This window comes from Macaca fascicularis, chromosome 20, assembly GCF_037993035.2.
Source record: "Macaca fascicularis isolate 582-1 chromosome 20, T2T-MFA8v1.1".
NCBI lineage: Eukaryota > Metazoa > Chordata > Mammalia > Primates > Cercopithecidae > Macaca > Macaca fascicularis.
Window position 1 is genome coordinate 12,538,300 of NC_088394.1, and position 23,082 is coordinate 12,561,381.

General features: G+C 41.1%; 1 protein-coding gene and 1 long non-coding RNA gene across 5 annotated transcripts in view; one reads left to right on the plus strand and one right to left on the minus strand.

Annotated features, from left to right (window-relative positions):
* LOC135968852 (uncharacterized) overlaps positions 1 to 23,082 on the plus strand; it is a 41,369-nt gene that overhangs the window by 1,450 nt on the left and 16,837 nt on the right. The window lies entirely within an intron of this gene.
* The window catches only part of GSPT1 (G1 to S phase transition 1), a 48,592-nt gene continuing 40,710 nt past the window's right edge, over positions 15,201 to 23,082 (minus strand). For all 4 annotated transcript variants that reach the window (XM_074027811.1, XM_045382565.3, XM_005591280.5 and 1 more), the window contains exons 14-15: positions 22,770 to 22,938; positions 15,201 to 20,242 (exon numbers count right to left, since the gene is read on the minus strand). In XM_074027811.1, the coding sequence (XP_073883912.1) occupies positions 20,190 to 20,242; positions 22,770 to 22,938 (222 nt within the window). In that variant the 3' untranslated portion in view covers positions 15,201 to 20,189. The remainder of the gene's footprint in view (positions 20,243 to 22,769; positions 22,939 to 23,082) is intronic.

The window sequence follows — 23,082 nt, forward strand, 5'->3', positions numbered from 1 at the left end:
CATGCGCCATCACGCCTGGCTAATTTTGTATTTTTAGTAGAGAGGGCGTTTGTCCATGTTGGCCAGGCTGGTCTCGAACTCCTGACCTCAGGTGATCTACTCGCCTTGGCCTCCCAAAGTGCTGGGATGACAGGAGTGAGCCACTGTGCCCGGCCATTTTTTTTTTTTTTTTTTTTTAAAGAAACGGAGACTGGCTCTGTCACTCAGGCTGGAGTGTAGTGGCGTGACTATAGCTTAACTGCAGTTTGGAACTCCTGGGTTCAAGAGATCCTCCGGCTTCAGCTTCCCGAGTAGGTAGGACTAAAGGTTCTGGTCACCATGTCCTGATATCTTTTACAGTTTTTTTTGTAGAGATGAGGACAGGGAGGAGTCTCACCATGTTGCCCAGGCTGGTCTCGAACTCCTGGCTTCAAAGGATCCTCCCACCTCAGCCTCCCAAAGTGCTGGGGTTGCATGCATGAACCACTGAACCTGGCCAAACTTACTTATTAGAAAAACACATATAGTAGCCTGGTATACCCATTGTTCCACACCTTGCTTTTTCTTCTTAACGTACCTTGGAGATTGTTCCAAGTCAGTACACAAAGCTCTGCCTCATCTTTTTAAACGGCTCTATGGCATCCCACCATGCAGCAACACTACAGTTTATATAGGAACTTTTTTAGGCGCCTTCAGGATGGTTTCAGACTTTTTACAACTAGTCATGTAAAGTTTTAAGAGATGGAGGAATGAGAGTAAGAGGCTTTCCCTCAGTTGCTTTCAGGAGGTGTTCCTTCCATGAAAGGATATTCTGCTAATCTCTAATAATAGCCTTGTGTTTAATCAACGTATAGAAGAAATGTTCTGAAATCATTGGCACCTGCTTCCCTTTGTGTATTCTAGAATCTAGTGTAAGAGTGGTTTCCTTTTAGCACAGTGTAATGAATTGTTACACTGGGCTTTGTGGATCCGTGTTTTGTAGTAGTATTAAGAGTATGGAGACTGTCAGATGTTCTTTCACCTGAACTTAAGTTTGAGAACCATGCTTGTAGGCCAAGGAAACAGTGTGAATGCCGGTGAACGAGTATGGAAGTGTTTGGAAGCAGTATGTAGCTAGAGCAGGAATGTGCAGAGGGGAGGAATGGGAGATGCAGGTTGGAAAGTAGGTAAAGGAATGAATTCATTATCAAGCTGAGGGTTTATACTCGTTTTGGAGAAATTGTAAAGATAAGAGGTTTTTGAACTGGCAGTAGAGAAGAAAAGGTAGTGATGATTTATGCATTAGGTAAGTTAATAATGTGGTTGTGATATTGTGGTTTTAAAGATGTGTCCTATCTACTCATTCTTTGATAACTGTCCTTTCAGTTAATGAGGCTTCGTTTCCCTCCCCTTGAGTGTAGACTGGACTTAGTGGCTTGCTTGTGTCAAACAGAATATGGCAGAAGTGATACTATGTCACTTCTGAGATTAGGTTATAAAAAGACTGTAGTTTTGGCCGGGTGCGGTGGCTCAAGCCTGTAATCCCAGCACTTTGGGAGGCCGAGACGGGCGGATCATGAGGTCAGGAGATCGAGACCATCCTGGTTAACACGGTGAAACCCCGTCTCTACTAAAAAATACAAAAAACTAGCCGGCCGAGGTGGCGGACGCCTGTAGTCCCAGCTACTCGGGAGGTGGAGGCAGGAGAATGGCGTGAACCCGGGAGGCGGAGCTTGCAGTGAGCTGAGATCCGGCCACTGCACTCCAGCCTGGGTGACAGCGCGAGACTTAGTCTCAAAGAAAAAAAAAAAAAAAAAAACACTGTAGTTTCATCTTTGATGTTCTTTCTCACCCTGTTTCCCTCTCTCATTTACTCCTCCCTCATTACTTGTAAGGCAGCCCTAGAGAAAGGGAAGCCAGCTGCCATGTTGTGAGGACACTTGGGCAGCCACACGAGTGAGCTTGGAAGTGGATCCTCCTTCGGTCCAACCTTGAGATGACTGCAAACTCAAGAGGCCCTGAGCCAGGCTAGGCTGCTCCCAGATTCCTGACCCATAAGAACTGTGATATCATAAATGTGTTTTCTTTTGAGGCACTAAATTGGGGTAATTTGTTACCCATTAGTAGATAACTAGTGTAGATTAGTAGACTTCCTGTCTTTGGACTCATTGACACATTCACCTGTCTTCACTTAAAAGTCCTATTAGGTCCTCATCCTCGGCAAGTCCCATCATGAATCATCATCTTCTCAAACCTGCTCCTCTTGTGTGTGTGTGTGGTTTTTTTTGTTTGTTTTTGTTTTGAGATGGAATCTTGCACTGTCACTCAGGCTGGAGTGCACTGGCACAGTCTCGGCTCACTGTAACCTCTCCCTCCCAGGTTCAAGCGATTCTCGTGCCTCAACCTCCTGAGTAGCTGGGATTACGGGCATGTGCCATGGTGCCTGGCGAATTTTTGTGTTTTAAGTAGAGATGGGGTTTCTCCATGCTGGCCAGGCTAGTCTCGAGCCCCTGACCTCAAGTGACCCACCTGCCTTGGGTTCCCAAAGTGCTGGGATTACAGGTGTGAGCCACCGCTCCCGGCCCCTTGTGTGTTTTCTGTGTCCATCATTGGTACCACCAAGCCAAACAGGGGAGTTATTCTTAACTCTTTCCTTCTTATCCCCCAAACATAGTCAATAACAAAGTCTTGCTTATTCTTTTTTTTCGAGACGGAGACTTGCTCGGTAGCCCAGGCTGGAGTGCAGTGGCGCAATCTCATCTCACTGCAGCCTCCACCTCTTGGATTCAAGTGATCTTCCTGCCTCAGCCTCCCGAGTAAGTGGGATTACAAGTGTGTGCCACTTGGCCGGGCGCGGTGGCTCAAGCCTGTAATCCCAGCACTTTGGGAGGCCGAGGCGGGCGGATCACAAGGTCAGGAGATCGAGACCACAGTGAAACCCCGTCTCTACTAAAAATACAAAAAATTAGCCGGGCGCGGTGGCGGGCGCCTGTAGTCCCAGCTACTCAGGAGGCTGAGGCAGGAGAATGGCGGGAACCCGGGAGGCGGAGCTTGCAGTGAGCCAAGATGGCGCCACTGCACTCCAGCCTGGGGAACAGCGTGAGACTCCGTCTCAAAAAAAAAAAAAAAAAAAACAAGTGTGTGCCACCATGCCCGGCTAAGTTTTGTAGTTTTAGTAATGACGAGATTTCACCATGTTGGCCAGTCTGGTCATGAAGTCCTGACCTCAAGTGATTCTCCTGCCTTTGCCTTCCAAAGTGCTGGGATTACAGGCATGAACCACTGCACCAGGCCCTTGTTTATTCTTTTTAAATGTCTCTTGCATATATCCAATTCTTTTAATTCCTGCCACATGGTGGTAGAGGACATTATCATGTATTTGTTTTTTGTTTTTGCCTAGATTACTTAAGTTACTCCTCCACTTTCGCATCTTTTATTTTTATTTATTTTAGTTTTGGGACAAGGTCTCGCTCTGTCATGCAGGCTGGAGTGTGGTGGGGTGATCACAGCTCATTGCAGCCTCAACCTCCTGGACTCAAGTGATGGTCCCACCTCAGACTCCCAAGTAGCTGAAATTACAGGGGTGTGCCACCACATCTGCCTGATTTTTTAACTTTTTTGTAGAGATGGGGTTCTCCCTATGTTACCCAGGCTGGTCTCGAACTCCTGGACTCAAGTGATCCTCCCACCTAGGCCTCCCAAAGTGTTAGGATTATAGGTGTGAGCCATCACTTCCAGCCCAATTTTGCATCTTTTTTTTTTTTTTGAGACGGAGTCTCGCTTTGTCGCCCAGGCTGGAGTGCAGTGGCCGGATCTCAGCTCACTGCAAGCTCCGCCTCCCGGGTTTACGCCATTCTCCTGCCTCAGCCTCCCGAGTAGCTGGGACTACAGGCGCCCACCACCTCGCCCGGCTAGTTTTTTGTATTTTTAGTAGAGACGGGGTTTCACCATATTAGCCAGGATGGTCTTGATCTCCTGACCTCGTGATCCGCCCGTCTCGGCCTCCCAAAATGCTGGGATTACAGGCTTGAGCCACCGCGCCCGGCCCCAATTTTGCATCTTACAGTCCATTTTCTACCCTTCAGATGGCGTGATCTTATTAAAATTCAAATCTAATCATATCAAACTATGCTGAATCACCTTCATTGGATTATTGTCATTGGAATGAGGTATATTCCTTAATTTGTCTTGTATGTATCACAGTTTGCATCTCTTGTCTGGTGTCCTATGTAGTTTAGTATTTGTCCAAGAAAATAGTGTTCCAGTTTGAAAGGTAAATCATATGGACCGGGCATGGTGACTCATGCCTGTAATCCTAGCACTTTGGGAGGTCAAGGTAGGATTGCTTGAGCTTAGGAGTTCAAAGCTGCAGTTAGCTGTGATTGTGCTACTGTACTCCAGCTTGGGTGACAGAGTGAGACCCTGTCTAAAAAAATAAATAAGTAAAAAATTTTAAAATGTAAGTCACATGGTAATTCTCAACACGGTAGTTACTCTTCATCTGGTCTCTTTCTTTTTATCTTCCTAACTTCATACCCTGCCACTCAATCCTTCGATCTTTAAGTCCTAGTTTCAACTCTGCAGTTTCTACTTTTCTTCATACCTTCCAACGTACTATCACTTCTTCCTGGAACACTATCGCCTTGTACCTCCATATGCCATCCCCACATTTATTAACTCATCCTTCTAATTTCTGCTTCAGATTACTTCTGGAGAATTGTAGCTTAGATAATCCTGTGCTCTTACCCCAAAATATTTATGGTTTTCCTACTGTAATTGCCTCTCCCCTGTTTGAGGATAAGCTCTGAGAGTGTAGGAGAGAGCCAATTAATGGTAGGAAAACTATAAATAGTATCTTCACTATTTATCCTTATTTATTTACTGTAAATGACATAAGTAGTATTTCTTTAGAATGAGCAATGCATTAGAATGGCCTGAAACAGGGCTTAAGGAGATGAACATGGGAAACTATTGTGGTTTTTTAAGTATCATGATCTGATGGTAGGGTGATAGTGAGGACAGGGTACCTATACTGCTTGACCTGAGCTTGGAGATAGAAGGAGAGAAGTTTTGATTACTTCCAAATTCTGAGAGCCTGAAAAACTGGGCAAATAGGTGGTATTAATAGAACTGGGGAAGAAAGGAGGAGCAGCAGATTTAGAGGGAAAACATGTGATTCCTTTTCAATAGAGTCATGTACTACATAATGATGTTTCTTTCAACAACAGACCTACATACATGGTCACGTAAGATCATAATGGAGCTGAAAAATTCCTGTCGCCTAGTGATGTAATAGCCATCATAATGTCAGAGCATTCCTCACATGTTTGTGGTGATGTTGGTGTAAACAAGCCTACTGTACTGCCCCCAAGTATGGCAAATATAGTTATGTACAGTACAGAATTACTTGATAATAATAAGCAACTATGTTACTGGTTTATGTGTGTACTATACTGTGCTTTTTTTTTTTTAAATAGATGGGATCTTACTACATTGCCCAGGCTGTTCTTGAACTCCTGAGCTCAAGTGGTCCTCCTGCTTCCTGCCTCCTGAAGTGTTGGGCATGAGATTACGGGGATGAGCCACCATGCCCTGCTATACTGTACTTTTTTTTTTTTTTGAGACAGAGTCTCACTCTGTCACCCAAGCTGGAGTGCAGTGGCATGATATCAGCTCACTGGAACTTCCACCTCCTGGGTTCAGGCGATTCTCCTGCCTCAGCCTCCCGAGTAGCTGGGATTACAGGCGTTCGCCACCCTACCGTGCTAATTTTTGTATTTTTAATAGAGACAGAGTTTTGCCTTGTTGGCCAGGCTGGTCTTGAACTCCTTGCTTCAGGTGATCTGCCTGCCTTGACCTCCCAAAGTGCTAGGATTACAGGCGTGAACCACCACGCCTGGCCTATACTGTACTTTTTATAGTTATTTTAGAGTATATCTCTTCTACTTATAAACAAAAAAAAAAGTTAACTGTAAAACAGCCTCAGACAGGTCCTTCAGGAGATATTTCAGGAGAAGGCATTGTTAGTTATCATAGGAGATGACAACTGCAGGTGTCAGTGTCCTTGAACACCTTCTAGTGGGACAGATAAGATGTGGAAGTGGAAGACAGTTGATATTCATGATCCTGACTCTGTGTAGTCATAGACCTAGGTGTCTGTTTGTGTCTTCTTTTTTTTTTGTTTTGTTTTGTTTTTTGCTTTTTGAGACGGAGTCTCGCTCTGTCGCCCAGGCTGGAGTGCAGTGGCGCGATCTCGGCTCACTGCAAGCTCCGCCTCCTGGGTTTACGCCATTCTCCTGCCTCAGCCTCCTGAGTAGCTGGGACTACAGGCGCCCGCCACCGCGCCCGGCTAATTTTTTGTATTTTTAGTAGAGACGGGGTTTCACCGTGGTCTCGATCTCCTGACCTTGTGATCTGCCCGCCTCGGCCTCCCAAAGTGCTGGGATTACAGGCGTGAGCCACCGCGCCCGGCCGTGTCTTCTTTTTATTTTATTTTAACTTTCTTTCTTTTCTTTTTTTTTTTTTTTTTAGTAGAGACAAGGTCGCATTCTGTTGCCCAGGCTGGTCTCAAACTCCTGAGCTCAAGAGATCCTACCACCTCGACCTTCCAAAGTGCTGGGATTACAGGTGTGAGCCACTGTGCCCAGCCTGTGTTTTCTTTTTTTTTTTTTTTTTTTTTTTTTTTGAGACAGAGTTTCGCTCTGTGGCTCAGGCTGGAGGGTAATAGCGCGATCTTGGCTCACTACAACCTCCACCTTCCAGGTTCAAGCGATTCCCCTGCTTCAGCCTCCTGAGTAGCTGGGACTACAGGAGCACGTCACCACGGCTGGCTAATTTTTTGTACTTTTAGTAGAGACAGGGTTTCACCGTGTTAGCCAGGATGGTCTTAATCTCCTACGTTGTGATCCGCCCACCTCCGCCTCCCAAAGTGCTGGGATTACAGGCGTGAGCCAATGCGCCCGGCCTTTCATTTTTAATAAAAACGTTTTAAAAGGGCCAGGTGCGGTGGCTCATACCTGTAATCCCAGCACTTTGGGAGGCTGAGGTGAGCAGATCACCTAAGGTCAGGAGTTCTGAGACCAGCCTGGCCAACATGATGAAACCCTATCTCTACTAAAATTACAAAACTTAGCCGGGAGTGGTGGCGGGTACCTGTAATCCCAGCCACTGAGGAGGCTGAGGCAGGAGAATCGCTTGAACCCAGGAGGCAGAGGTTGCAGCAAGCCGAGATCGCCCCATCGCACTCCAGCCTGGGTGACAGAGCAAGACTCTGTCTAAAAAACAACAAAACTTTAAAAACGAAAAAAAGGCCAGACATGGTGGCTCACGCCCGTAATCCCAGCACTTTGGGAGGCTGAGGTGGGCGGATCACGAGGTCAGGAGATTGAGACCATCCTGGCTAACATGGTGAAACCCCGTCTCTACTAAAAATACAAAAAAAAAAAAAAAAAAAAATTTGCTAGGTGTGGTGGCACGCACCTGTAGTCCCAGCTATTTGGAGGCTAAGGCAGGAGAATCACTTGAACCCGGGAGGTGGAGGTTGCAGTGAGCCGAGATCGCGCCACTGCACTCCAGCCTGGGCGATAGAACGAGACTCCGTCTCAGTAAAAAAAAAAAAAAAAAACGGAAAAAAATAAAAAATTTCAAAAATAGAGAAAAGCTTACAGAATAAGTATATAAAGAAAAACATTTTTGTGCAGCTGAACAATGTGTTTGTGTTTTAAGCAAAGTGTTACTACAAAAGAGTCAAAAACTTAAAAATGTAAAAGTTTATAAAGTAAAAATGTTACAGTAAGCCAAGGTTAATTTATTATTGAAGAAAGAAAAATTTTTTAAAGCCAGGCTCAGTGGTGTGTGCCTATTGTCTTAACTACTCAGGAGGCTGAGGCAGGAGGATTGCTTGAGCCTGGGAGTTCAAGTTCAGTCGGGACAACATAGTGAGACCCCTGTCTCAGAAAAAAAAAAAGAAAGAAAAATAAATCTAGTCTACCTAAGAGTACAGTGTTTGTAAGTCTGCAGTGGTATACAGTAATGTCCTAGGCCTTCTCATTCACTCATTCACCCAGAGCAACTTCCAGTCCTGCAAGCTCCATTCACGATAAGTGCCCTATACAGGTGTGCCATTTTTAATGTTTTATACTGTTTTTTTTTACTGTATCTTTTAGGTACAGTTGCCTACAGTATTTAGTACAGTAATATGCTGTACAGGTTTGTAGCCCAGGAGCAGTAAGCTGTATCACATAGCGTTGGCGTGTAGCAAGCCATACCATTTAGGTTGGTGTGAGTACACTGATACTCCCACAACTATAAAGTCACCCAAAGGCGCATTTCTCAGGATGTATCCTCATCATTAAGCAACCCATGACTGTATTTTGAGTTTGAAGTTCCAATGGTACATCTAAATGGATCTGGAATGTGGGAGAATATTCCTGAACTAAAAAGAAGGAAATTAGAAGTCATTTTCGTGGAGGTGATGATTAAAGCTTTGTAAATAGGTGAGATTGCAAAAAAAAGTCTAGAGGAAGAATAAAGTTGTAAAGAAACCTTCAATAATAAATGAGGAGGAAACAGAAATAGTTGAAGATGTAAAACAAAACCAATTTAGGAGGCTGAGGCAGCCAGCTTGCTTGAGCTCAGGAGTTCAAGACTGCCCTGGGCAACATGGTAAGATCCTGTCTCTACAAAAAACAGAAAAATTAGATGGTTATGGTGGCATATGCCTGTGTCACAGCTACTTGTGATGCTGAAATGGGAGGATTGCTTGAGCCCAGGGACTTGACGCTACAGTGAGCCACGATTGTGCCACTGCACTCCAGCCTAGACAACAGAGCAAGACCTTGTCTAAAAAAAAAAAAAAAAAAAAAAAAAAAAGAAGGCTGGGCGTGGTGGCTCACGCCTGTAATCCCAGCACTTTGGGAGGCCGAGAGGGGCAGATCACGAGGTCAGGAGATTGATATCATCCTGGCTAACACAGTGAAACCCCATCTCTACTAAAAATACAAAAAGTTAGCCGGGGATGGTGGCGGGCACCTGTAGTCCCAGCTACTCAGGAGGCTGAGGTAGGAGAATCGCTTGAACCCAGGAGGTGGAGGTTGCAGTGAGCTGAGATTGCGCCACTGCACTCCCACTCCAGCCTGGGAGACAGAGCGAGACTGTCTCAAAAAACAAACAAAAAAAACAAAAAGAATGAAAACCAAGAGGGTGCCAAGTTACAGAAGCCATGAGGGAGTGGAGGTATCTGAAGCTGTGTTAACACTGTTAAATATTGAAGTTGAGAAGAATACATACTGATAAAAGACCATATTGTCAGCACCACAAGACAGAGTGAAAAAACTAAAAAAATAAATAAATAGGCCAGGCACGGTGGCTCACACCTGTAATCCCAGCACTTTGGGAGGCTGAGGAGGGAGGATTGCTTGAGGCCAGGAGTTCTAGGCTAGTCTGAATGACATAGCAAAACCTCATTTCTACAAAAACCAAGGTAATTAATTTCAATTAGTGAGTACCCAGTTCTCACTGATACCGTGAATACTATTAAGTTGTTTCTCTTGGAAGGTACTGAGATATGTCTCTTCAAACTTCTTGAAATTCTTTTTTGTAGTTAATTTTATGAAGGATTTTATAAATCAACTAATTGTAAAGAGCATTTGAATATGTTGCTGAATGGTAAACATAAAGTTCAAGGAACTTCACACTTAATAATGGAACTCATATTCTAGTTCAAAATAAATATTGTTACAATCAACTAGTAACCTTAGAAAACTATTAGACATCCATTTTTATATAGCACTGTTAACTCAGAGTTGTTACAAATGGCAGACTAACAAAAGAAATGCCACATAGTCAATTGGTGATGTCTGGATTATCTAAAGGTAATTTAATACTCAGCATATTCTTGGTACTGAAATCTGCTAAGTAATATTAACCTAAACATAATGGAATCAAGGGTGAAACAATATTGCCCAAATGTAGAATGTGACATTTTAAGGAAGGTACAAAGAACATAGTGTTTGGGTCAGAAAGATCAGTCTGAATCCCAACTCCATGATTTATTAGTTGTTTAGCCTTAGACAAGGTGGCTAATCTCCCAAGCCTCAATGTCTTCATCTGTTAAATAAAGCTGGTTCCCTCGGATTCAGTAGAATCTATCTTCACAGTGTCCGTCTTGTGCATGATAGCACAAGGTTAGTTCTCTTCCCCTTCCCTTTGCTGAAAATAATGTAATCATTATTAAATGGATTGGAAAATGAAATTGTGCATCTTAGGGGCCAAAAGAAGGCAGGAGGCAGCTTACCTGCATTCAAACAGGGAAGAAATAGCCAATCAGTAAAGAAATTGATATTTGATTCTAATTTGGGGGCGAAGGGGCGGAGGGCTGGGGAAGAGAAACAAGAGAACAATATTACCGGAGAAAGAAATGTAAAGAGGTTTTCTGTAGAAAACCTAACTTTATTAACTTAAGTTTGCTGTTTATTTTTAACTCTTTGTCCTCATACAGTCTATGTGGGTATCACAAGTACACCATTTTGCTGCTAGGTATCATAGTGCACACCAACCCCACTCAATACATGATTAACAGATTCTTAATCCAGTCAGCCTGTGTTTAGAGTTATATTCCCCAAGGAATGGAATATTAAGGCCAATCTTAGAAGTAATTTCTACATTAAAAAAAAATAGGTTAAATAGCATAAGGTTAGTTCTCTTCTCCTCCTTTTGCTGAAAGGGATACTATTAGTCTCTTTTTATCAATGACAATACCAGCTGATAACTTGCAGGACTGTGCTCTTCTAGCCAGTCCCAGTACATAACTGGTAAATGTTATAACAACTCAAAGTGCTACTTTATTCAAATTAGGAAAGTTTTTTTGTTTTTTTGTTTTTTTTGTTTTTTTTTGAGATGGAGCCTCTATTGCCCAGGCTGGAGTGCAGTGGCGTGATCTCAGCTCACTGCAACCTCTGCCTCCGAGTAGCTGGGATTACAGGTATGTGCCACGATGCCTGGCTAATTTTTGTATTTTTAGTAGAGACAGGGTTTCACCATGCTGGCCAGGCTGGTCTAGAACTCCTAACCTCAGGCAGTCTGCCTGCCTTGGCCTCCCAAAGTGCTGGGATTACAGGGGTGAGCCAGCGTGCCTGGCAGGCAACTTTTAAATAGCTACTATACTGTAAAGTATTATGCTAGGTCATCAATAAGGATCTATAAAAGGACTTAGAGAAAATAAGTTATTTATACACAGAATTGAATAAATCTACCAAAAAAAGAAAAAATGATTTAGCCCTGAAGTTTAAAAACAGTTATTTAGTAGAGGTGCAAGCCAGGTTAGTTCTGTAAGTTAGCTCTAGCAACATGAAAGTCATAGGGACAATCCAGTTTTAGAATTGGCCCATCATTTAGAAATGGCGCCTCAGGCCAGGCACAGTGGCTCATGCCTGTAATCCCGGCACTTTGGGAAGCCGAGGAGGGTGGATCACCTGAGGTCAGGAGTTAGAGACCAGCCTGGCCAACATGGCAAAACCCCGTCTCTACTAAAAAAAAGTTTAAAAATCAGCCGGGTGTGGTGGCACGTGCCTGTCATCCCAGCTACTCAGGACACTGATTGTTTGAACCTGGGAGGTGGAGGTTGCACTGAGCCAAGATCCTGCCACTGCACTCCAGCCTGGGCGACAGAGCAAGACTGTGTCTCAAAAACAAAAAGGAAAGGAAAGAAATGGTGCCTCACAGGCAATACAGGGAAGACCCTCTTTAGGATTGGAAAGGGAGATGAGAAGGGAGCTCATGTTATTTCACCACCTATGAGGATCATTACGTTATCTGTTTATCCTTGGTGAGTTTTATAAAAGTAGATGAAGAAGAGGTGAGACTTCTCTCTGGTTTTACTTCCTTGCATTAGAGAAATTCAGAAGAAAGGTATTTGCATTTGCAACTAACCTGTCAAAGAATGCTAATTGGAAAGCAAAATCAAATCTCCCTTCAAGGATAGATCATTTGAATTAGAAAGTAGTCATAAAATGGAGTATTAGCAAAAAAAAAAAGAGAGCTGCTGATACACACAACATAATCTCTGAAACGTAATGTGCCAAAGATGACAAAGTTGAGTTCAAGCTATGTGATTCCAGTTATGTAGAGTTCAAAAACAGACAAAACTATCATAATGGCAAAACAGGGAATGCCTCGGCAGGAGGGGTTTGGTTGGAAAGTAGCAGAAGAGAGCTTTCTGAGGTGATGTGTTCTGCATGTTGATGGGGTGTTTACACAGTTGTATACACTTGACAAACTCATTGTAAAATTAAGATCTGTGCTTTTCACTGTATGCAAATTTTACCTTAATAAAAAAATCCTCTTCTTTGTCATATAACATCTGTCTTCTGGAACTTCCTTACAAATCATCATTACTCCTAAGAATCTAAATCTTGAAGATTCGTTTTTTATCCTAAAACCTGATGTATTTGCCAGGGAATTAACGAAGATAGTGTTGTCGACTGCTTTTAAGTAACTTCTGTAGTTTTAAAAAATTGATTCATAATAGAGATACAAATTTTCAAGGTGCATGTGATAATACATTGATATAATGTGTACCAATCAAATCAGGGTAATTGGGATATCCATCGCCTGTTTATCTCCATGCTGGAAACGTTCAAATTATTTCTTCTGTTTGGAAATGTAGAACTTGTGTAGTTGATAAGCAAATACAAAGTCGTTTGGGAGTACTGTGCCCAGTTAAGTGGAATGAAATCCTCATTAAAAATTTCAACCTAAATATAACTACAAGGTACAAAACAAATTTTTTTTTCCCATTATGCCCTCCTAATTATTTTTACCAGTAGCTTGACTCTTGACTAAGCTCAAACCAGAGAACAGAACTTTTAGTGAAAATGCTTTAAACATGTAAACTAATATTACTGTGTTTGATGATGATCATTTCCATAGAAGGCAAATGTTTAGGAATCACGTGTGGGCAATGGGATGTTAAGAAAATGTGCAGCTAACATTAAATGTGACTCACTGCAGATAGAGGAAATTTTTGGCCGGTTTTTTTTTTTTTTGAGATGGAGTCTCACTCCCATTGCACAGGCTGGAGTGCAGTGGTGCCATCTCGGCTCACTGCAACCTCCACCTCCCGGGTTCAAACGATTCTCCTTCCTCAGCCTCCCAAGTAGCTGGGATTAGAGGCTTGTACTACCGTGCCTGGCTAATTTTAGTATTTTTAGCAGAGACAGGGTTTCGCCATGTTGGCCATGCTGGTCTTGAACTCCTGACCTCAGGTGATCCACCCACCTCGGCCTCCCAAAGTGCCAGGATTACAGGCGTGAGCCACTGTGCCCGGCCTGGCATAATTTTTAACAGAAGGATGATATTCCAAATAATTCAAAAAGTACACTCCTCAGCTAGAAGAATTTTACTTGTTGTAGGCAGTCTCTTATTCCTAGCAGAAAACATATGAAAATATTTCTTGCATGTAATATGGGTGCACAAAGCCTTCAGAAGCAATTTGAAGGAAAGATTGACAGTAACAAGAATTTCACTTAAAAACAAAACAAACAAAAAAAACAGCATCTCATTATGTTGCCCAGGCTAGAATGCGTGGCAGTTCACAGGCGTAACCATAACCCACTGCAGCCTCGAACTCCTGGGCTCAGGTGATCTTCCCAACTCAGGAGTAGCTGGGAGTACAGGCATGTGTCACTGCATCTAGCAAATTTCCCTTTTTTTTTTTTTTTTTTTTTTTTTTAAGACAGAGTCTCGCCCTGTTAACAGGCTGGAGTGCAGTGGCGCTATCTCGGCTCACTGCAACCTCTGCCTTCTGGGTTCAAGTGATTCTCCTGCCTCAGTCTCCCCAGTAGCTGGGACTACAGGTGTGCACCACCATGCTTGGCTAATTTTTGTATTTTTAGTAGAGACAGGGTTTCACCATGTTGGCCAGGATTGTATCGATCTCTTTACCTCATGATCTGCCCACCTCAGGCTCCCAAAGTGTTGGGATTACAGGCATGAGCTACCACACCCAGGTGGCAAATTTCACTTTTAAGACCAACACATTGAATTAACTCTAAAGAGGACAAAGTAAATATAAGTAAACAAAAAAGGGATGTTACATGACTTTTACAGTTCTTAATCCAACATCAAAATGGCCATAAAGGCTTAAAAATTGTCACTAATAGTTAAATAATTTTCCAGGATTTTTTTTTCACATGGCCAAAGAGGCTAAACTTGTGTTTTAAGACACTTTTAAGTTTGGTAAGCTTTAAAATTCTATTTTACTGTTATTTGGTCTTTATTCTAGATTGAGATACACAATCTTTCACTACAGATTTACAGCATCCAAGGTATTAATGGCTATTTTTCGTGTTTTTTTTTTTGAGATGGAGTCTTGCTCTTGTTGGCCAGGCTGGGTGCGTGGCGCGATCTTGGCTCACTGCAACCTTCGCCTCCTGGGTTCAAGCAATTCTCCTGCCTCGGCTTCCCAAGTAGCTGGGATTACAGGAGCATGCCTCCACGCCCAGCTAATTTTTGTATTTTTTAGTAGAGATGGGTTTTCACCACGTTTGCCAGGCTGGTCTGGAATTGCAGACCTCTTAAGTGATTTGCCCGTCTCGGCCTCCCAAAGTGCTGGGATTACAGGCATGAGCCACTATGCCTGGCCTGAACCCCTACTTTAATAGCAAGCTTGGTCCCAAGTTTTAAGCTATGATTGGTTTAATGCCAGATACCTAGAGGCTGACTGCCAAAACCTCAAAGTGATTCACCTAAAGACAGTTCAAACAGGACCTTAGTGAGTACACAGGAATGAACTGCTGTCATTCAAGTAGCCACTGTATATATTACCTTTATCATTAATTTCTTCTTGCCCTTGCACATTGAATAAAATGGGCAAGCACTGTTTGGTCTCTTGATCTTTATTAAAAATCCTCAATGTAGAGGTTCTGACAATTGACGTTTCCCCCAACTCTGCTATTCACATAAAACCACATACTGTGATCTAGTTATTATTCAGCATCTCTAACTTCCTATAGGGTTATTTTTTGTTTCCTAAGGTGGTTGTATACATTATACAAAAGACTTGCATACCATATGCAAGCAGATGACGTTTGTGAATCCCTTATGTGACAGAGCTTATTAGATCCATCCAACAAACCTGTTGGTAGATGGTTCCAATAGCTGATACAAAAATAAAAGGATTGTACAGAAAAGGGCATGGATGGCTTTTGCTTGTTACAACACAGGTAATTACGAACGACAAATCCTTCAAAAGGGAAGATGACAACTTTTATTGTTATTACAAAAGCAAATTTAACTTGTCATTTGAATAATTGCAAGAGCAGACTAAGGGCTTAATCCTCACACAGGCACCAAGTCAGGCACAGTAGGTAGCTACAAATCGTAAGAAAAAAATTTCTTTCCTACCTAGAGCACTCTTCCATGCTTTGGAATTAGGCTAAAAAACTCGCAAACCTGATCAGCTCCCTTTAATCCTTTTTTTTTTTTTTTTTTTTAAAGAGATCTAGGTATTAACCTGCTGTCTAGCGAAAACTAGTCACTTGGTCACTAAGTCCTGGCCTGAGATACCCACATTTCCTTTAGAACAAACAGAACTAACAGGTGTGTACATTTCTGAGAGCCCGATGTGTGAGTCCTTAAAATGTAGACCTTGCAGGAGGTTCAGACCTCAGTTTCACCTAACGCATGTGGAAGAAATGGAGGTGAAAATAGTCACCTGAAGAGTGCAAGCGCTCCAGCTCCAACACACTCTTCCCCAGGCAGCAGGAAAAGGAGGTAGCAAGGACTTGGGCTGACATCTGAAGCACTAAGCTAATGTGCCTGGTAGAGGGGAGCCTCAGGAAGCACAAAATGTCGTTCCACCTGTGCTGTCCACAAACCTGAGGTTTCCACATCGTTTTAAAGGGCACAGTGGCAAATGTGACAAGGCAGAAAACAATAACCATTTCAAGGATCACTTAAGGAATCCTGGTGTTTTCTGCCTAATCAGACGTAGTGCCAATCTGCTTTTCCCTTATATTGGAGAACATAAAGGTTTTAATCTCCACTCCCACACCTTCAGGCCCTTGTAATAATCCTTAGTAAACAACTCAGCTAGCATTATTGTTTCAAGGAAGCATAGGATTAGAGGTATGTGAGAAGTGTATTTATTGAAGGGAAGGGAAGACTCAGTAAGTTCTAGGATATTAAAGTCAAGAATATCCTAGAGCCAAAAACCACCAAAAGTTGAACCAAATCTACCTGAACTGAATTCTGACAGTAAACTGGGTCAAATGGAATCCACATTATTACTACTAGAAAATAAAAACACTTCCTATTCCATTTACTATGAAACCTAATCTAACCACAACTGACTGCTATAAATGTAAACCTAGTTAAGTCTTTTGTGCTATGTGATTACACTTAACAAGTTGCTGCCATGGCGAGATCTCTAAAGAAAGAAACAAGATCAAGAGTGTATAGATGGATGGCATCTGCTAGAATCACTGAAAAAGTTAGCTGGAAGAAATAAAGCCTATTATCTGAAGACAGATAATTGTCCCCTAAAACCACTGGTTGCTCTCTCTACCTTACGTATGTCTGTGAGAGGATTAATGGCACAGTTTGTTGTGATAAGGTAGGCCAACAATGAATATAACATTTAAACCATCCTAAAATCAGAGCTATAGTGCTATAACCAGATTTTTCACAAAGGGTTTTAAAGTTGAAAGTTGCCTGATGCTAAGAGCTGTAATAAAACTGCATATTTTCCCCTTGACTACCTTAAATCCCTACCCAAAGCAATTAAGCTATCATCCATGAAGTAGCGGTCCATGAGGAAGTCCATGCCAGTAAGGAAAGGTGCTAGAGTGCTGTTATGTATAACAGTCATCAAAGATCACGGAGTAATTACAGTCGTTACTAGTGTTCCTGAAGATCGCCAAGGGAGTTTAGGTGATTTTTTTCCAGAGTTCATCTTGGGAAAAGTTTTTGACCATAGGTTCAACATTTTTCTTGGGTTGCAAAACTGCATCTGGCTGCAAGTCTGACCCAAAATATTCGCAGCACATCAGCTGAGAGGATGCCGGCAACTGTTGAACTACATCACAGTTCAAAGTCCCATATTGTGAGAGCAGTACTTGTAGTTTATGTAACCAGCAAATGTGAGTTACCTCTTGTTACAGTGAACAACCTGCACTGTTAAGAGTTTAGGAACTTTTGACATTCAGTTATCACATATTTCAAAGATTTTCAACTCAAAACAAAACAAAACAAAATACATGGGCTTAATTATTCAGTAACACTTTACTATTTGTCACTTAATCTCAAGACAATACACACTCAGTCCAACTCTTTTGGTTTGATTTTACATAGATTTTCACTTACTTTTCCAAAGTAAAAACAAGAAATGAGTGCTGTATTTCCCCCCTCCCACAGTAAGAAACAAGGGTTTAAAATGGCAATTACTTAGATGTTTATTTCAACATTTCTTAAATTCACTTTATTAATTTAAAAAACTAATTAAATAATCTAGCATGAAAGTTATATAAAGAACATCATTAATGTGAAAAGATGCAAGAAAAAAATCATTCTAGTAGAACAACGTTAAAGATAGAGAACAAATGCTTAGGTGATACCCTAAATACGCAGCCAACTACCCTATTTTTGCACTGTCGACCATCTAAACACGTTTGCATTTGCAGAAGACAGAATGACAGCACAGGAATTTGTATTGCTCTATAAAGGTCCAACGTCTCCACATAATGCCAAGTTCACCTTAGACATTTTAACTTCCTTATCCAAATGAATAGCCCGTGTAAGCAGGATTTGAAAATGCATCAACTTTAAAAAGATGAGAACAGTTTTCAAAGCCCATAGAACTTATGTTGCTGGTTAATTTTAGCATTGAAATTTCTTTTGAATAATCTAATCTTGCAAATATGCAAGAATCCAGTGGAATTTTTACAGTTACATTTGTATTTGTATGACCTGTTACTTTTTAGAGGTAGGCCTTTCACAGTTGATATCCAAGTTACTTAAGAGTCTTGGCAACATGCACATAATATTCTAACAGTGCAAATGTTTTAGTAGCAAACATAACTTATTTTTTAAAAATGTGTTCAATTTAGAAAGGGAACTCTTATCTCTGGAAATGATTTCAGTGGCTCTTGAACTTTTAAATATTCATTAAAATTCAAGCAATTATTAGTATTTGTTTTTATTAACATGGAATTACAAAAAGAACTATTATGTTTTGATTAAAGCTCCTATATTTTCCAGAAAAATAAAAGCCCAGATATTTGCAGACATAATAAAATTTATTTAAATTTCATGCAATTTAATAGCCATAATTATAGTTTCAAGAATCTGTAGAACAATAACTTTGCTCTGTCCATAAGATGTAGCCTCATTCATGAAATGAATGGGAATTTCACAGTTAAGAAAACACTAGGCCAAGCACAGCGCCTCACGCCTGTAATCCTAGCACTTTTGAGAGGCTGAAGCGAGTGGATCACTTGAGGTCAGGAGTTTGAGAGCAGCCTGGCCAATATGGTGAAACCTCGTCTCTACTAAAACTACAAAAATTAACTGGGCCTGGTGGTGGGCTCCTGTAATCCCAGCTACTCAAGAGGCTGAGGCAGGAAGTTGAATCCAGGAGGTGGAGGCTGCAGTGAGCCGAGATTGAGCCACTGCACTCCAGCCTAGGTGACAGAGTAAGCCTCTGTCTCAAAACAGAACACCCAATAGATTAAGTTTTATGTTCTGTGACTGGAAATACAGTCTGTCCAGGCTTTTCTTTTCTGAGGAGCAAAATTACAGGGAAGGGACTTGTCATTAAATATACAAAGTACCTTATTTAGACAGAAATCACAATCTAAAAGAGGCTCTCTTTGATAAATGGCAACACTCAACATCAAGGGGGCTTCAGATAAACCTACAAATTGCCTCCATTCCTCATTTTTCTCATGAAAAATTTCAGAGTCATGATAATTATAGCACAAAGTCATTCAATCTAAAACCACCATAGTGCTGCACTGTGGTTCATCAAAAACATGGTGAGCAAATTTCAGCTTTACACTTAAGAAAAGTCAGTGCATTTCAATAATTGAGATTAAAACTTACACTGTGCTTGATTCTACTTATCGATGATAATTTTAGTCTGTGCAGATTCTGATGATTCGAAATATGTTTATTTAGTTGCTGGGTTGAGATTTAGCTTTAACCAGCAAGGATCATCCAAACTTCAAAGTTATTGGTAAAAAGAGTAAACTGGGTAACTTGTAGAAGTGGCACTTGCAACTGATATGGTTTTCATACTAGAAGCATGCAGCTCTTATAAATACTAAAAGAGGAATTTTTGCCAGGTCTCAAACATGCTTTATTTGTTGTAAATTCCACTAATTTAACGAGTTAATGGAATTTTCTCTCGGGGTACAATTTCATTACGCTTTACTTACAAAAACTACAGTATGCTGTTCATTTTAAAACAACTTACTGTGTTTAAGAAATCATGTTACAATATAATTGGAAAAAAAATAAATAAATAACTGAAAGACCTAGTAAAGCAGTGTCACATTTGGATAAAGGGATTTAACTGCATGTATGCATTAACAATCAAAAGAAGGGGTCAAACTAATCCTTTCCTTTAATACAAACTTGAACACTGTGAATGCCTCATTTATAGTGGGTCGGGAAAGAGTTTATAAAAGTCCAAGTAATAAAATGTATTCAATTACTTGGGAAAGTTAAAAAGCTAATGCAACAATGTTACATCCAGATAAAAAACATTATTCAAAAGCAATTCAAATACCGAAAAGGATTTCAAATTGAATATTTTATTAACATGGTAGTTGCCTTTGTAACATGTGCACACACACTCGCACACTCAGAATGATCTGCCTGGGGAAAAAATACTAAATATGCCTAAGGGGAAAATGAAAAATAAAAAAATTCCTGTAGGTTTTCATTATTGTAGGCAATTATGTCCACATCACTTACAAAGCTATTGCCAAATCTGTCCAAGGAAGCAGAGTTTGAAAAGGGGGCTAGGGATGGGAATCTTGGGAAAAATTCAACAGTGGCATAGCAGAGCTCTCAATATGAGAAAGCTGACATAATGTGGACTTTTGCTGTGAATTTCCTCTTTGCAAAATATGGGGAGAGGTTTATGGGCAGAAAATAAGAGAAGGCGGTGTGAAGTAGGCTTTTGCAGTCAATTTTCCTCACAGTATTGTGCAGGGTCATCAAGAAAATGCTTAGTCTTTCTCTGGAACCAGTTTCAGAACTTTTCCAATTGCAATGGTCTTACCTAGAAATGAAAATTTTAAAAAATCTTTCAGTAGTTAACAGCAAGTCTATATAAGATACTAAAACTTATTATTTTAAATCACAAAAATATTTTTTACAATGTAAGTTACTAATTAACTAGCTTTACTGCCAAACCCATGATACTTCTATTTAGGTAGTCTTAATAAGTGGGTCTTATTTGGGGGAGCTGGTAAAGAGATGGTTCCCTGTATCAAAAACCTATCTCCCCCCGCCCCCCACCAAGCAATTCTCCTGCTTCATCCTCCCGAGTAGCTGGGATTACAGGTGCCCGCCACTACACCCAGCTAATTTTTGTATTTTTAGTAGAGATGGAGTTTCACCACGTTGGCCTGGCTGGTCTCCAACTCCTGACCTCAGGTGATCCACCCGCCTCAGCATCCCAAAGTGCTGAGATTACAGGCATGAGCTACTGAGTAAAGACAGAGTCTTACTCTGTTCACCCAGGCTGGAGTGCAGTGGCATGACTTCGGCTGACTGCAACCTCCTCCTTCCAGGTTCAAGCGATTCTCCTGCCTCGGCCTCCCGAGTAGCTGATTATAGGTGCCTGCCACCATGCCCAGCTGATTTTTGTATTTTTAGTAGAGGAAGGGTTTCACCATGTTGGCCAGGCTGGTCTTGAACTCTTGGCCTCAGGTGATCTGCCTGCCTTGGCCTCCCAAAGTGCTGGGATTACAGGCGTGAGGCACCACACTGGGCCAAAAACCTCTGGATTAAAAAAAAAGCGGGGGCGGGGGGAATATCTGTATTTGTGGAATATCCACAAAATGGAATACTATTCAGCAATAAAAAGGAATAAATAACATGTTACATGGTTGAACTTCAAAATCATACCAAGTAAAATAAACTAGACAAAGGACCACATACTTTATAATTCTATTTATGGAGTGTCTATAAAAGACAAATTGAAAAGTGGTTGCCTAGGGGTGGAGGTGGGAATAAGGGGTGATTATGAACAAGTATAAGGTTTCTTTTTAGGTGTTCCAAATGTTCTAACATTAGTATATGGTAATAGTTGTACAATTCTGGAAACGTACTAAAATTCATTGAATTATATATTTAAAACAGGTCAGTTTCATATTATGAAAATTGTATCTCAATAAAGCTGCTAAAAAAATCCCAAAACCTATCCTTAAGTAACTGAAAAGACACAGCAATCGCCACTGACTACAATGCAGTGAACACATCCTTCTGGTAGTACTCCTGTGGACTGAAAGGAATACAAAACCCATTGGGTCTTGTGGAAAACCTAAAAGCCAAGTTATCTTTTTTTTTTTTTTAACCCAAGTTATCTTTTAGGGAAAAATAATTCTAGGGTTAAGAATTCCTGCTACATTAATTGCTTTTCTTCTGTCTTCCTGATTTTATCAGGTTCTGAGTGGTAAACTAAAACTATCATTTTGTTATATTAATAAGATAAACACAATAACCAGTTTTACTATCAACCAGAAGAGTTCTGGGCCTTTAAAGTAAAATAAACATTGTCTTTATACAATTTTGTCCAATGTAAGGTTCAGGAACTGTATTCATCAGCAGGGCTTAGCACAGTTCCTGAGACTTTGTAGATACAAAGTAGTTTTTGCTAAATGGAATCGGAATGAACATGTGAAATGACTATTCTGTATTTGAATGGAACTATAAAGTTTTATGTAAAGTCTTCTATAGTCTTAAAATGGTTATCTAAGTTAGAAATATTAACAGCCGGGACAGGCTCGGTGGCTCACGTCTGTAATCCCAGCACTTTGGGAGGCTAAGGTGGGCGGATCACGAGGTCAGGAGATCAAGACCATCCTGGCTAACACGATGAAACCCTGTCTCTACTTAAAATACAAAAAAGTAGCCGGGCATGGTGGCGGCGCCTGTAGCCACAGCTACTCGGGAGGCGAGGCAGGAGAATGGCATGAACCTGAGAGGTGGAGCTTGCAGTGCCAAGATTGTGCCACTGTACTCCAGCCTGGGTGACAGAGCAAGACTCCATCTCAAAAAAAGGAAAGGAAAAGGAATATTAACAGACCATAAGGAAACGTTTCATAACAATCATTTTGTTTTTATGCCAAAGAAGTTCATGACCCCAAGATGGTAATATTAGTTGTTCTGCATCACCGAGAGGTAGGCAGAAATGGATGCACACAAAAGTTCACAAACATTAGACCTCTGAAAAATTAGGTGTAAAAAAATCATTATCTATATCCCTTTTAATCTCCAGACATATTACAAAGGATTACATCATAGAAATGTCTTAGTAAACAAAACAGCCCTCCAAATCCACTACTCACAAAACATCAAAATTAAGATTCTTTACGTAGAACATTACTAGATTTGGCATTACTGCTAAAACACGTGGTCAATTCTGTTCAATACATTCATCTCATAAAACATTCATATGAATACAGAATGTGAATCGAAGTTTTCTGTGAACCCACTGCAATGTGTACTGTACTGAGATGATGAAGATGACCAAAGCTAGGTATCCTGGATATACTACTAGACATCAGTTTAAAAACTCTTACCCTCATCTCTTAAGGTAAAACGACCCATCTGAGGGAAGTCTTTAAAGGTCTCCAGGCAGATGGTTCCTGCTGTCCTTAAGCGAGCAATGCATACTTGATCTTGTTTCACAAAACGGGGTCGGGTCTTACTTTTTTCTCCTGATTTTTTGTCTACCAAGCAGATTAAGGCCTAACCAAAAAAAGAGTATGAGAAAATCAGAATAATGCCAAATGAAATAATCTTTAAGAACAGGTATAGAAATAAAAGTACATCACTGTTGCTGATTAGAAATTATGAAGATAAAATGGTATTAAAACCGAAATAAACCAATTA